Source organism: Chenopodium quinoa, unplaced genomic scaffold, assembly GCF_001683475.1.
Source record: "Chenopodium quinoa cultivar QQ74 unplaced genomic scaffold, ASM168347v1, whole genome shotgun sequence".
Taxonomy (NCBI): Eukaryota; Viridiplantae; Streptophyta; class Magnoliopsida; order Caryophyllales; family Amaranthaceae; genus Chenopodium; species Chenopodium quinoa.
This window is the reverse complement of record NW_018743850.1, coordinates 4,050,761-4,065,595: the sequence shown is the minus strand read 5'-3', so window position 1 is coordinate 4,065,595 and position 14,835 is coordinate 4,050,761. Positions and strand designations below refer to the sequence as shown.

The following is a 14,835-nucleotide window of genomic DNA, read 5'->3' as shown; positions in this document are numbered from 1 at the left end:
ACTAGTGATTCTAGCGCCATCTCTAACACAAACAACGAACTCCCTTCGTATAATGGCCTTTTAAAATCCTTCAAAAAATCCAGAAAATGCTTAGCTTGTGCATTAGGCTCCTCCTCTGATGAAACACTAGCCTGCTCGGAATGCCCTTGATCCTGACTATGACCAAAAGCATCGAAAACCATTTCACGATATTCATTGGACCGCCGTTCAAGAACTATCGGAAACCCTTCCCCGTGACACATCCACTCATAGTAAATAGGTATAAAACCCGTGCAAAACAGAAGAATTTAACCGTTTCTAGATCCCAAAGCTGTTTTTTCTTACATTTAGCACATGGACACCTAACTTCATTCGGGTTATTACTCTCGGGATTATCTTTGACGTATTGAATGAATTCATCAACCCCTTTCACGAATTCTGGATTAATACTTTGCCCAACCTTCCTTTCATACATCCAGCTACGTTCTTGTAGTCTCATGATTACAACTTCTACACAACTCACGCATATGTATAATCACATTAGTCATAAAGCGTATTTCCTAGTCATTATCCATCAAAGTGTTATGGAAATGCAAATGAGATTTGAAATGCTTCCAAAGGGTCCTTATCACTCCAACCTAACCCATCCTTGTACATTTAATCTCACTAGTGAATGTAAGCCAGGTTTTCAATTCTATGGAAAATCCACCAGCATTTCCCTACAATTCTCCAAGTACACGATGTAGGCGATTAAACACACCTACATATGTACCCAGAGAACATTGTAGAGAAATGAGAGGGCAAAATATTCCATAGAATCAATAACAAGGCATACGTTCACCACCTAAGTGAGAATAAGTGTACAAGGACAGTCCCAACCGGGACTATTCAAGACATACTCCTAATGTGTATGCCTTGAACGGGTATCTAGGCATATGATTATGCAAACGATTCATTTAAAAATATATACACTAAACTAACATACATTATATTAACAACACTAACATATCATAACATCATAATATTCAAATAAACCAAATCAAATCAAACAAAACCAAACTAAACTAAAATATCATAATGTTAAACCAATATAACATACATTATATAAAACTAAAGTAAAATAAGCTACATTATATTAAACTAAACAAAATTAAACTAAAGTAATCTAACATACATCATATTAAACTAAACCAAACAAAATTAATATATCATAATATTAAACTAAACTAACATTCATTAAATAAAACTAAACTAAACTAAATTAAAATACATTATATTAAAATACACTAAACTAAACTAACATGCATTGTACAAATCCTACACAAAATTTAAAACTAAAAAAAACATACAAGGGTTTACTAATGATTCAGTTAAGTCATTGAAAAAAAGGGGGGGGGGAGTTAGGAGGACTTACCACCGGAATTTTGTGGTGGTTTTAGTCGCGGCGAAGGAGGGGAAACGGCCGGAGGTCGTGTCGGTAGAGCTGGCGATGGTGGATATGGCTTCGGTGGTGGCTGCGTTCTACATTAGTGTTAGAGCTAGGGTTTCAGGTTTTTGTGAAAAAAAAAAAAAAACCACGAACAAGAACACTAACCACCGGCGGCAGCTGTGACCTCTGGTGGCAGCAACAATGGTGGTGGCTGCGGAAAAGGAGGTGGTGAGGGTTAGAGTACCGAAACCAAGAAAAAAAAAAAAAAAACCACAAAACAAAACAAAATCCAATTACCGAACGCCAGCCAAGGTGGAAGACGAAGGTGGCGCCGCCGGATCTTTCTCTTTCACTTTCTCTTTCCCTTAAAACAGTTCGAATTTCTCTCTCCTCTAAAAACCAGTTTCTGGTTTAAGGCTACAAAGGAATCCTATGATGTTCCGACGGAATTAATTTCCGTCAGAAACATTCCGTCGGAACGTATTACTTCTGACAGAATTAATTTTCGTCAGAAGAATTTCGAGGGAATTTTTCGTCAGAATAGGGATTTTCCGACGAAATATTCCGACGAATCGAAATGCATCGAAAAATTCAAGTTTTCCGACGGAATTTTGGGCCTATCGGAAAGATTCCGTCGAAAATCACCCTATTTCTAGTAGTCGAAGTTTGTGTTGTTACATCTACTAGTCAAAGTTCGTGCTATTGAGGCCAATTTTACCAATCATTAACTATTACTAAAACAGAGTATGTTGACGTCACTAATGCCTACATGTCGCTCTCTCAATAAAAAATTTCCCACCTAAATGCAAGAATGATGTCATTTTTTTTTTGTAGAAGTTATTTAATATTTTTGAAATTTAAATATTGGAAGCTTCTACATTACAACTAAAATCGCCTATTACTTAATCTTAGGAAATTGAAATAATTATACATCAATAATTATATACTAAAAAACACACTAGCAATGACACGTGTCATTTTTTTGTGTGTCCTTAGTTTAGGTTTTTTTTTTAATATAATTCTATTAAAAAACAAATCTTACACTATAATAGTTTCTAATCTTATAAAATATAATAACTTAAAATAAAAAATATTTGACATATCTTTCTTTATTTTTTAATACTAAAAGACACACCAGCAATGACACGTGTCATCTTCTGATGTGTCTTTGTTTAGCTTATTATTTTATTTTATTTTTTTTTGTTCTTTTTTGAATAAAATTCTATTAAAAAAAATTCTTATACTAAAATAGTTTCTAATCTTATAAAATATAATTACTTAAAATAAAAAAGATTTGACATATCTTTAATTCAAATATTTGTATAGCTACGAAATATAAAAAATATTCTTAACATAATTTTGATAATTTTCTACGTCATTTTATATTTAACATATCTTTCGTAATCTTTTATTTTGATTGAAATTTGTCAACTATATTTTTAAAATTTTTTGTTTATAATAATAATGTTTTAATAATAGTTATTGAAAATTATTGTGCATGGCACGGGAGCTAACCTAGTTAAATATTAATTCCCGCGAGAATGAAGCGACAAAAACTAACGGATAAACTTAGCAAACATTGACCTATTCTTGCGTGTAAAATGGAACGGGAAATCCTTAGAAAATTTCCTACTAATATCTTACTCCAATCTTCATAAAAAAAATATGCATATCATCAACCATTATTCAATTCAATTGAACGGTAGATCGCTAAAATTAATGAAGAACCAATAACCATCAAATCTAGAGGTGTCAATTCGAATATTTGGGTAGAATTTAGGTAATTCAGATCGGGTGTATCTCAAAGTTGAGTTATGCTAAATTATTGTGTCCATGTGAATTAAAATCTGAATTGAATTTTTTTTCAAATCAGATTGAATCGGTCGGATCAATTTTTGACACCTCATTCAAACCTATCTAACTAGGAGCTAGGAGTCCTCTAGGACCTTCTTTCACAATAATAAAAATCAAAACAATTAAAATAATAAAGTCAGGCTACTTTGGGGCACTTAATCACATGATTAAAATAATACGGAAATATATACTTAAGAAAACTAATAATCTACTGTAAAATTCTAGGGGTATGTGCTTTGCCTTGTTTATTGCTTCCGTTACCCAGTTGCACAACGTATCAAATCCCATGTTCTAATATATATATTTTTTTTATTTTAAGCTTCTTAGTTCTATAAATAGATGCTAAATCACATAAATTACACCAAATTCAATTCATTAATTTAAACTTTCATTTCTCAATAATTCAACCATGATAAACTTTAACAATCTTGTTCCTCTCATTTATGTCATACTATTGGTAAACACATATTATTTCCAACTAGTTGAGTCATGTCATGCTATAGACAAAGCAGCATTACTTGATTTCAAACACAAAATCACTGACGACCCGTCGCAGCTCCTCGGCACTTGGGTGTCCAAAACCGACTGCTGCACCGCGTGGGAGGGTGTCGATTGCAACCCCGCCAACGGACGAGTAGTAAACGTGTCTCGGTCCGGCCTCCAATCCGGTGACGACTTTTTATTGGACACTTCCATGTCAGGTACACTCTCCCCTTTACTTGGTAACCTTGCCTACCTTCAACTTCTTGACCTTAGTAATCTTAAAGAGTTGACCGGTCCTATACCACCTCAATTAGGTAAATTGTCTCATTTGACCCATCTTTATCTCAACCTTAATAAGCTTAATGGTTCACTACCCTCTTCTTTAAGTGGTTTACATAAGTTAAAGGCACTATATTTAGGCCAAAATAGCCTCTCTGGTGCCATACCAAGCTCGATTTTTCGATCATTGACATCGATATTGGAATTGAGTTTTGGAGAAAACTTACTATCTGGTCCAATACCATCTACAATTGTTAATATGGTTCAACTTACTAGGCTAGATCTTCATAAAAACGAACTCTCCGGTAGGATCCCTTCCAACATTGGGAAATTAAAGAGACTAACAGATTTGGATTTGTCATTGAATCAAATTGGAGGTAACATACCTTATTCTATAGATAAACTAGCCCAATTACGCGATTTGTCCCTAGACTATAACAAGCTCACCGGACCAATCCCTTCTTCAATAGGCCAGCTTGTTTCATTGCGCGTATTAGGCCTTGCTAACAATAGATTATCCGGTGTTTTACCAAAAACCATAGGCAATCTTCCGAATATCCAACATATAACCTTAGAGAACAACACGATCACAGGTCGTCTACCACCAAGTCTAGGACATCTTACTACATTAATCAACATGTTATTTTCAAACAACCGGTTTGTCGGTCCAATACCAAGAAGTTTTGGCAATCTAAAGAGCCTAATGGCCTTAGATTTGTCGAAAAAACCAACTTGTTAGCCCTGTTCCTCATCAACTTACTAAAGTTAAGGATTTGCAAGTACTTGATTTGTCTTACAATCCACTTGGTCTAGTAAATATACCACCTTGGTTGTCCAAAATTAATCTGTTTCGGCTAATGTTAGCCAAGACGGGGCTCAAAGGCGAGCTACCCTCGTGGTTGTCCTCCTCATCGATAGGCTACCTCGATTTATCGAGCAACAAACTCTCCGGGAAGTTGCCTACATGGATAGGAAACATGACACAGTTATGGTTCCTAAACATATCTTATAACGGATTTTACTCAACCATTCCAAAGGAATTCAAGAATCTTTTATTACTTTCAGACCTTGACCTTCACTCAAACAAGTTCTCAGGTCCCCTGGATTTTATTTTCGATAAGAATGTGGATGAACCACGAGGGCATTACAACTCTATCGACGTGTCTAGTAACGTGTTCACGGGTCCAATTGATAAAAATGTTGGTAATAAACTCGCTATGGACTCGATTACTTCCTTGATTTTGTCAAATAATCAATTGGGAGGATCGATACCAAACTCGGTAGGGAACTTGACACTATTGCAAGTATTGGAATTGGTACGCGACGGGTTATCAGGGACAATCCCAGAAGAAATTGGAAATGCTAAGGAATTGAAGACAATCAAATTGTCAAGGAATTACTTGAATGGGAGTATTCCAGGAAAAATAATAAATTTGGAAAATTTATCAATTTTTGAAGTGTTAAGAAATAAATTAAGTGGCAAAATTCCAGCACATAAGGTTAATTTCCCTGCTTCAGCATTTTTTGGTAATCCTGGTCTTTGTGGTGTGCCACTTCCTCCTTGTAATAAGCTTTCATAGACGTTATTTACAATTTTAAACTGATTTAAATTTTATTTTAGATTAGTTTTTTTATTTTAAAATTGTATCTTAAGTGTAATTGTAATACTTATGTAATCAGCAAAATTAATAATTAAATTAAAGGACTTTGTGTCTTTTTTTTTAGTGCGATCGATTAAAGACTAAAATAGCAAACTTTGAATAAAGTGGTATATTTGCAATGATCAGAGCAAGACTAAGGTCTAAGATAAGCTAATTAAATCTTCCACATACCACTCACCTCTTCACAGTTTACACAACATAAATAATTCCACTATTCCTCCTAAAGTATTGATTAATCTACTTCAAATCATTTATACTGCTTTTATAATGGACTATGCTGCGACAATTACTATATATCGAATAATCTACTCAATAACTCACATACCATGTTTTAAAGCATGTTGAGTTGAATTTCACTATGTATCACTAGATATAAAATAATATACTCCCTAACAGATGCTTAGTTGATTTCATTTAACGTGATCTTCAAACTACATGTTTAACCATTAATATCTTTAAATACAAAAATTATCTAAAAAAAAAAAGTTAAGATTATAAAACTACACATTAAGACCTATATATCTAACGATATCATGCATTACCATGTTATTTTTGTATATATTAATGAAAATATGCGGTCAAAATTTTAAAGTTTGACCATGGAATAGAAACAAAAGTTTAATTTTAAAACAAAGAAGTGAAAAATGTAATGAGTTTAATAGATGGTGGGTTAATGTCAATGTACTATGTATATAATTAATTATAAATATATAGTTTAAGTTAGATTATTAATATTGTAAATTAGTCAAAGATTGCTTGTGTTTAGAAATAGATAAAATATTTGATTATTACCTTAGGTTTCTTAAAGAAGTTGAGTCAAAGTTCCATAATTTGTGAAATATGTGGTGTGTTTAGTCTATGGCAGTAGCGTAAGTGCTCAACACATGAGGATGGAGACACGCATTAGACCATTAGTACTTTATTGGATGTATTTTCCCCTAAATTAAGATATTAACATTAAATTAATCTTATTCACTTGATAAGAACAAAATAAAATTGATCTTTTTCGTATGGGCTGACGTAACTATTCTTCATCCACTTGGTAGTTACTTCCACATCAGCCAAATCCATTAGATTTTTAAAAGTTCGCATTTCGTCAAAAAAAAAAAAAAAAAAAAAAAAAAAAAAAAAAAAAAAAAAAAGAGGTTGACATTAACAAATGATCTTATAGAATTATAAAATTTTGTTATAATATTAAATAACCACAAAGTTATTAAAAAGGCACCAGTGGTCTAGTGGTAGAATAGTACCCTGCCACGGTACAGACCCGGGTTCGATTCCCGGCTGGTGCATATATATTTTTTCACAAAAGAATTAAACCTATTATTTTCACATTATATATATGAGGTTTTTATCAAGAGCTTCTTCGTCTCCTCGGAAATCTGTTCCGTATTTCACAAAATCAAGGTACTATCATACATTATTATTTATTTTATTTTACAAAAAATTATATATATTTTTCCTTGCAATACTCTATCTTGTTGCTGCCATATGGGTGGTGTTTGTTGTCACATATTCTTGAATTAGGGCTATAGGACATGATCTTAATAGGAAGTAATAAGAACCTTTAGCCAATTAATGGCTGGTTTGTTAAATTAGCCAAGGGTAATTAAAGCGGCAACTTTGATTCACTTCACTTTAATCGTAGTTTGTAAGTTCAGGCTACTAAATTATCACCCTTCGAGACCTCAATCTCAAAACCTAAGTCTTATTTTGAGATACTTCTATGAGGTTTAAAACACCAATTTCATAATATATATTGTTTAAAAGAGTTCTCAAATTCAATTATTTGTTAACTTGTTCGATTAGGTTAACTTGTTCAATTAGGGCTCTTATTTGAGCCCCTATACACGGCTATACTAGAGATGCTCTTATAAGGTTATGAATTTATATGTATATTTTTTATTTTAACAGAGTAATGTAATTAAATTTCTTTGAGGGCAGAGCATAATTGTTTAACATGCTGATTAGATTACTTGGAAAAGTGGCTTAGGATCCTATCAATAGCGCCATATATACATTTATATGCTAAAAAAACCACGTTTTGTATACTAGTAATTGTTTTGTAAATTATAGTAGTTTGCATAATACAAATTTATCGATTATCTATGTGTTTCCGTGGTGTACTGTTGTTAGTACGTCTTTGGTGTTTATGTAGATGTAGATTAGTTTCAGCACGCAGTTGATCATCTCATTTTTTACATTAGGGTGTACTATCCTTGTTTTGTAAATGCGTTTCAGACACCATGTTATCGGAAAAGACGAGGAAGGCAGTTGAGAATTCACACCATGACAAGTTTAGTAGTTTTCCTGACAATTTGATTGAAACTATCTTAATGCATGTGTGTCAAAGAAGCAGCAAAAACTAGTATCTTATCCAGACAATGGCGGTACAAGTGGACTTCGATTCAATTTCTTAATTTTAATCTTGAAAGCCTCAGAATTCCTGTTACAGCGATTGATGATCAATCTGCTGTCAATAAATATAGCAATATCATCAACACTGTTCTGTTCCGACATTCTGGTAATGTTCAAAAGTTTAAAATGACCATGTTTAACAAAAATCGTCATTATGAAGTGCCTGATGAATTTATAAGATGGATGTATTATCTTTTTGATCATGGGATACAGGAATTAATCTTGGAGGGTTGGAATCTCAATATTCCATATATATTCCCATCTTACATATTTTCTTGCAAATCACTTGTAGTTTTACGCCTTCAATGTTGCATTTTTACGTCTCCTCTTTCTATAATCGCGTTACCTAAGCTCAAGACCCTTGACTTGAGCAATGCCATTGATGCATGTAACAGATGTTTTGAGATGTTTATATCTCAATGCCCTTTACTTGAAAATTTGCGTCTATATGATGTTGATGGGATTCTAGATTTAACAATCAATGCTCCAATGCTCAAGTCATGCGTTTTGAAAGGAACATTCGAGTCTATTCACCTCAAGAATGCTACTTTACTGTCTTTCCTCTACCTTTGTCCTTACGGTACTCATGGAAGATCATTGGAGTATTTTGAACCAGTGGATTATTTTCAATCGTTTTTTCAATTGAAAGCGTTGAGAGAATTGACGGTCCATGGCGAATCGATACAGGTATTTTAGACTCTAACAAACATTCTTACCTTTGTATCATTGTTAATCATTTTCGAGTTATGTATTTGATGATGCAGTATATATTTTGTCAAGAATCTACTTGCAGGAAACTGCCCTGAAGCACGGGTTAAGAACTTACCTGATCTACGGGAGTTAACGGTATATGAATTGTTTCCTGGAAATTTAGTTATGGTGTCCAGTCTGTTTAGCCTGATTAGAAGTTGCTCAAACCTTCAATACCTCGAAATTCATGTAAGTTGAAGGGTGCTTTTCGTCGTTTTACCAAGTCATTGAAAGGAAAGTTATTAGTTTCTCATGAGCATTCCATTCATTTTTCTTAGGTGAAGGACTCTATATACAGTATCTTGCCTTCTCTAGAAGAATTCTTGAAGGCTATGGGAGACCCTCCGAAATGCTTCCAACACGTAAAATCGATACATCTTGTAGAAATCTCTAGAACAATGCACGAGATGGAATTAGTAAAGTTTCTACTCATCAACTCCCCTTCTTTAGGAAAGATGATTGTCAAGTCCATACATAAAGATACTTGCGAAGAACACACCAAAATGTTGAAGGATTTGCTAAGTTTTAATCGAGCTTCATGCAAAGTACAAATTATACTTCTTAGCCAACAGGTAAATTGAATTGATGTTTTTTTTTTGGTTTTTCTTTTGGCTGCTGATGATTTAGCGCGTTCTTTAATATACTGAATTGTCTTCATTTCATACAAAACATGCATATTTCATTTAATTGAGGCCAAATTGGCTTCAATAGCATAAATTTTTAACAAGGTGCACGGTACGGACCTTGACAAGTAGGTGTAGTAGCACCAAAATCTTTTTAATTGGGTGCAATAAATGATATCCGGCACCTGAGATTTTATCAAAGATAGGGAATCTTTAATTTTCTTAAAAATAAGCTTTTTGTGCCATTTTTTAGTTAAAATTTGGTCCTTAAGGTCCTAATTGACTCCAAAACCTTAACCAAGGTGTTTTAGCACAACAAATCGATGCGTTTTTGTATGTTTTTGCTAAATTTGATCTTAAAATTGTTCCTCAAGCGATAAAATGACACTTAAAACCTGAACATATCAATTTTCTCGCATGACTGGCCAATCGAGGCACGCAAAGGCGATTTTGATATAATAAATGGAGTATTAAAAATTCTCCATCTTCGATTAAATCTCTAATATCGGGTTTTATTTATGATATTTTATGCACTTGATGATGAAGAAGTTTTGCTTGCTGCAGCTACTAGTTGAAATTCATGTTGTTATGTGCACCTTATTAAAAAAATTCATGTTGTTAAGGCCAATTTTGCCTTTAATTGAAGGTTATCATATGTAATTAGGTGCAAAATTAGCATATTTTACATCCGAGTGTGCCATCTAAATTGCATACTTTGATAGTGATACAATATGTTTTATGGTTACAATATATTACTCCGTATTAATTATGACCTTGTATTAATTATGACCTTGATATTTTATACAGGAGCTTCTACCTAAAGAAAAGGCGTCAGGTGCCTTTTATTCTTGGAAGCGGAGATGGGTATAAATTAATCATATGGTGTTACCGTAATGAGGTTTTTCAACAACACTCGAAGGATACCAGGTATACTTTAGGTGTACTGGAAAACTTAATTATTTTTAAACCATGTGATTCAAATATTTGAAATATTCAAATTCAATCCAATTTTACAAACATCTAATCCAAAATATTCAAATTATTATAAACCAGATCGGATATTCTAAATTTCATATCAGTTTATTTTACTAGATAACGACCCATTTTGCCAAGATAGAATTTCCTTACCCACCCGTAGTCTTGTGTAAATTGAGGCAACAAATGGTTTTTTTAAAAAGTATTCCTTGTACTACCTCCGTTATACATTAATTGCAACTTTTGTCAAAACGGGGTGCTACACATCAGTTGCAACTTTTCATTTTTTTTTCCTATTCTAGTAAGTTTTTTAAAATGAAAGTACAAAAAAGCCCTTACTAAAAAACTCATAAACACAATTAACTATCTAAATCAGATTTCATTAAACTCCTAATCTAACTTATAACATAATATTTTCACCTAGTTTAACTCATATCTAGGGGTGGGACTTCGGTCTGGCGGTTCGGTTTGAGTCGGTTTCGGTTTGAAGCGGTTCGGATTGAAATGGTTTAGTTTAGCTGGCGGGTCGGTTTGGTTCGGTTTGGGTTAGTCACGACTCGGTTTGGTTTCGGTTTATTTCTTTGCGTTTTAAATTCGGTTTGGGTCATAAGCGGGTCGGTTTATAAACGATTCGGATTATGTCGGTTCGGTTTGATACGGGTCGGTTAAGGGGGCGGGTTTACCCGGGTCAATGTCAGTTCGGTTTACAAACGGTTTGGATCAAGCCGGTTTGGTTTGAAATGGGTCGGTTTAGGGGCGGGTTTACCCGGGTCAATATCGGTTCGGTTTATAAACGGTGCGAATCATGTCGGTTCAGTTTGAAATGGGCCGGTTTAGTGGAGGGTTTACACAGTTCAATTGGTTCGGTTTATGAACGGTTTGGATCATGTCGGTTCGGTTTATAAGCGGTTTGGGTCATGAATTCATGATTGTTTTAAAGATCGCGTCATGACCATGATTTAATGAGTTGATACTTATAATACAATAAATCGATAATTAAGAATGTACAAGTATTCAATTAGATTGATCAACAAGTGTTTTAAACTTTTAAGTTTTAATGATCAGATATGTAAATATGTTTATCGATTGTAGTACATACCAATAATTCAATGAGGCAATGATACTTATGATAGTATGATAATGATACCAACCGTACATTCGTACGATATGATATACATAATAATTAATCTATAATTACATATACATTAACAATATCGTATTGAATCAATTTCCATTTCCAAACATTGCATTTCTTATAAATTATAACTTACACGAGATTAAATGGATTCGTTATTTAGTTTGTTACTTTATTTAGATTACTAACTCAAACAACTTAATAAGTTAAATGGACGAAATCACGAAATCACTAATTAAAGTGGTGATGAAATCATTATGCAATACTAATGTACGAATAGTCAAATATACAACGGTTAGATTAAATGCCCATGAAAAACAATGGTTAGATTTTCATTACTTTATTAGTTATTAGTATTACTTATTAAGTTATTATATATATACTGATATACAGTCACAAACTCACAGATATATATAATATACATATAGAGATGTCAGATATTGATGTGCATTAACTCATTAAGTCATTAACTATGTCGTATTGAATCAATTTCAATTTTGAAACATTTGCGTTTCTTACAATTTATAACTTATAAGTAATAAACTAATAATAATAATAATAGTAGTAATAATAATAATAATTAATAATAAATAATAAATAATAATAATAATAATAGTAATAATAATAATAATTATAATAATATTATAATAATAGTAGTAGTAAACTAGTAATAATAATAATATTAACAAATAATTATACTAACAATAATAATAATAATAATAATAATAATAATCCCTCAAAATAATAATAATAATAATAAATAATTAAAAAAAACGGTCAAAAAGACCTAGAAAAGCACATAGAAAAATCTAGACCGTTAGATCTAGATGAATATTCTGGAATCTACAAAAAAAAAAATGAACGGTTAGATGTTGAGATTGAATATGGACGGTTAGATCAACTGAACAAGTAAAACCTAAACCTAGAAAAAAAAACCCACTCTTTCAGCCATTCAGCCGTTTTACTCACTCATAGTTTCTCTTTCTAACTTCTCGTTTCTCACTCTTTCGTTCTGAAATTCTCAAGAATCTCAAGCTCAACTTCTCAACTTTTAAAAATCCTAATTAGGGTTTTTGTTGCCGTTTCATTGTGTGTTTTGGATCTACATTTCTGATTTCTCGCTTTACATTCTCGTTTTTTTGTTTTTCAAATCTTCCTCTCCTTCAATTTGAAGGCTTCAAGCCGTCAAAAGTTCAAAACTCAAGGTAATTTTTTGTTAATTTTTGTTGTTTTCGTTTTGATTTTTTTCGTTTTTGTTTCGGTTTGTTTATTTTGGGTTTTTGTTTTCGTTTCATTTTTGTTTTGGATCTAAGTTCTGATTTCTGACTTTTCCATTCTCGTTTTTTTTTCCAAATCTTCCTCTCCTTCAAGCCGTCAAACCTCAAGGTAATTATTTGTTAATTTTTGTTGTTTTCGTTTTGATTTTTTTCGTTTTCGTTTCGGTTTTTTACTTTTTTTATTTAGGGTTTTTGTTTTCGTTTCATTTTTGTTTTGGATCCAAAGTTCTGATTTCTAACTTTTCCATTCTCGTTTTTTTTTTTTCCAAATCTTCCTCTCCTTCAAGCCGTCATACCTCAAGGTAATTTTTTTGTTAATTTTTTCGTTTTCGTTTCGGTTTTTTTTTTTTTATTTCAAGTTCTGATAATCTACATTCTTGATTTTTTCTTTTGATCTCCAGTTCAGGCAGTTCTCCATCTTCAAATCTCCTTCAAGCCGTCAAAGGTAATTACTTTTTCCTTTTCGTTTTTTTTTTAATACAGTTTTTCTGTTTTTGTATTTGATTATTGTTGTTGTTCTTGCTTGAATATAGTCGAAATATGCCTAAAATCTGTTGTTGATTGTATTTTTGTTTTTTTTACGGGAAAATGGTAGATTTATGCTGTTTTGTTGTTTATTATGCTCGATTTGAAAGTAATGATGATGGGTTGTTCAGATTATGTGGTTATTGGCTTTTTTACCTAACAAAAGACCAAATTGTGTCACTTTCTGCAGTTATGTGCATAAAATAAATGCTAGTTTAGGGCTAGTAAAATAAACATCTCATGTTTATTTATAGGTTCATAATTTCATTGGAAACTTTTGAAAAAGTTTAAGCTTTTCTTATGTATGCTTTTTTCTTTTTGAGGATATAGGGGTAAACTTTTGCCAAAGAATGTTGAGGCATTGGTTACCACCCAAAATTGGTGCCGTGGTTATCAAGCGGATGTTGAGGAAGACGTCCTCCTTATTGGTAAAGAGATTGAAGCCGAAAGTGCTTCATCTGCATAACTGGTATTTGTGTCTCATTGTGGTTTATTTTATCTTGAAAAATCGTTTCCCTGGTCATTTATTTTCAGACTTGCTGGCAGCATTTTTCAAGACTTTTAAAATCGTTGCCCTTGTCATTTATTTTCAGCCTTGCTGGCAGCATTTTTCAAGACTTTTAAAATCGTTGGCCTTGTCATTTATGTTGAGACTTAAATAGTTAAATGTATTTTGGTACTTGCTGGCAGCATTTCTTAAGTTTTTGTTAAAACAACCATTGCTCAGTAATGTAAATCTGAGAGCAATTTTAAAAAAACAAAAGCTATAATTTTGAAGTTGCTTGAACTTGTTATGAGCTGCTGCCTGCTGGTAGTGCTTTTGCCTTTTGGTTGTTGTCTCTGCTGAGTTGTTATTGCCTATATTGTTGCCTGCATGAGCTGGTTCCTGCCTCCTGCCAGCTTGAGGTGTTGTATTGCTGCCTTTTGTGTTATGAATTTATGATAAGTTTTGTTGCTGCTGTTTCTTATGCTTGCTGTTTTAATTTTTCTTGAATCATCGTTGCCCTTGTCATTTATGTTGAGACTTCAATGTATATGTACTTGCTGGCAGCATTTTTCAAGTTTTAAGTTAAAACAGCCATTGCTCAGTGATGATACGATAAACGTAAATCTGAGAGCAATTTTGAAAAACAAAAATAAGTTCCTGCTGAGTCCCTTCTGCTTATATTATTCCTTGCTTCTGATAAGTTGCTGATTAGTTATTTTGTGTGCTGGTTCCTGCTTGTTGCTGCTATTTCCTCTGCTCTTGGGTGCTGTGCTGCTGCTTCAAGATTCTGCTTCAAGATTCTGCTCCCAAATCACTCACATTCTCACTCCTCCCTTCATCTTATAATGTATCATTTTTTGCAACCGTAAACTTGATGATGTTTCAGTTGATAAATCTGAAATCTAATCTGGGTAGTAGTGATAGTAGTTTCATTATGTATTGGTATATGTATTGTGAATT

The 14,835-nt window shown here is 32.8% G+C and overlaps 1 protein-coding gene, 1 non-coding gene and 1 pseudogene across 2 annotated transcripts; all 3 read left to right on the top strand.

Annotated features, from left to right (window-relative positions):
* Positions 1-3,605: 3,605 nt before the first annotated feature.
* On the top strand, positions 3,606-6,199 carry LOC110686010 (annotated as a pseudogene).
* Positions 6,200-6,906: 707 nt separating this feature from the next.
* On the top strand, positions 6,907-6,977 carry TRNAG-GCC. Its single transcript has one exon. It is a non-coding gene; the product is annotated as a tRNA-Gly (tRNA).
* A 1,048-nt stretch (positions 6,978-8,025) lies between these two features.
* LOC110685672 (F-box/FBD/LRR-repeat protein At1g13570-like) lies at positions 8,026-13,854 on the top strand. Its single transcript, XM_021862203.1, has 6 exons — positions 8,026-8,790; positions 8,884-9,042; positions 9,132-9,425; positions 10,041-10,132; positions 10,284-10,403; positions 13,719-13,854. The coding sequence occupies exons 1-6, from the start codon at positions 8,026-8,028 to the stop codon at positions 13,852-13,854; spliced, it is 1,566 nt and encodes a 521-aa protein (XP_021717895.1).
* Positions 13,855-14,835: the final 981 nt, after the last annotated feature.

Bases quoted from the DNA above. Each gene is read 5' to 3' on its own strand.
- LOC110685672 (XM_021862203.1), top strand. From the start codon at position 8,026: ATGTGTGTCAAAGAAGCAGCAAAAACTAGTATCTTATCCAGACAATGG. The intron at 9,426-10,040 runs GTAAATTGAATT...TGCTTGCTGCAG, and splicing joins TTATACTTCTTAGCCAACAG to CTACTAGTTGAAATTCATGT. The intron at 10,404-13,718 runs GTATACTTTAGG...TTGAGGATATAG, and splicing joins CAACACTCGAAGGATACCAG to GGGTAAACTTTTGCCAAAGA.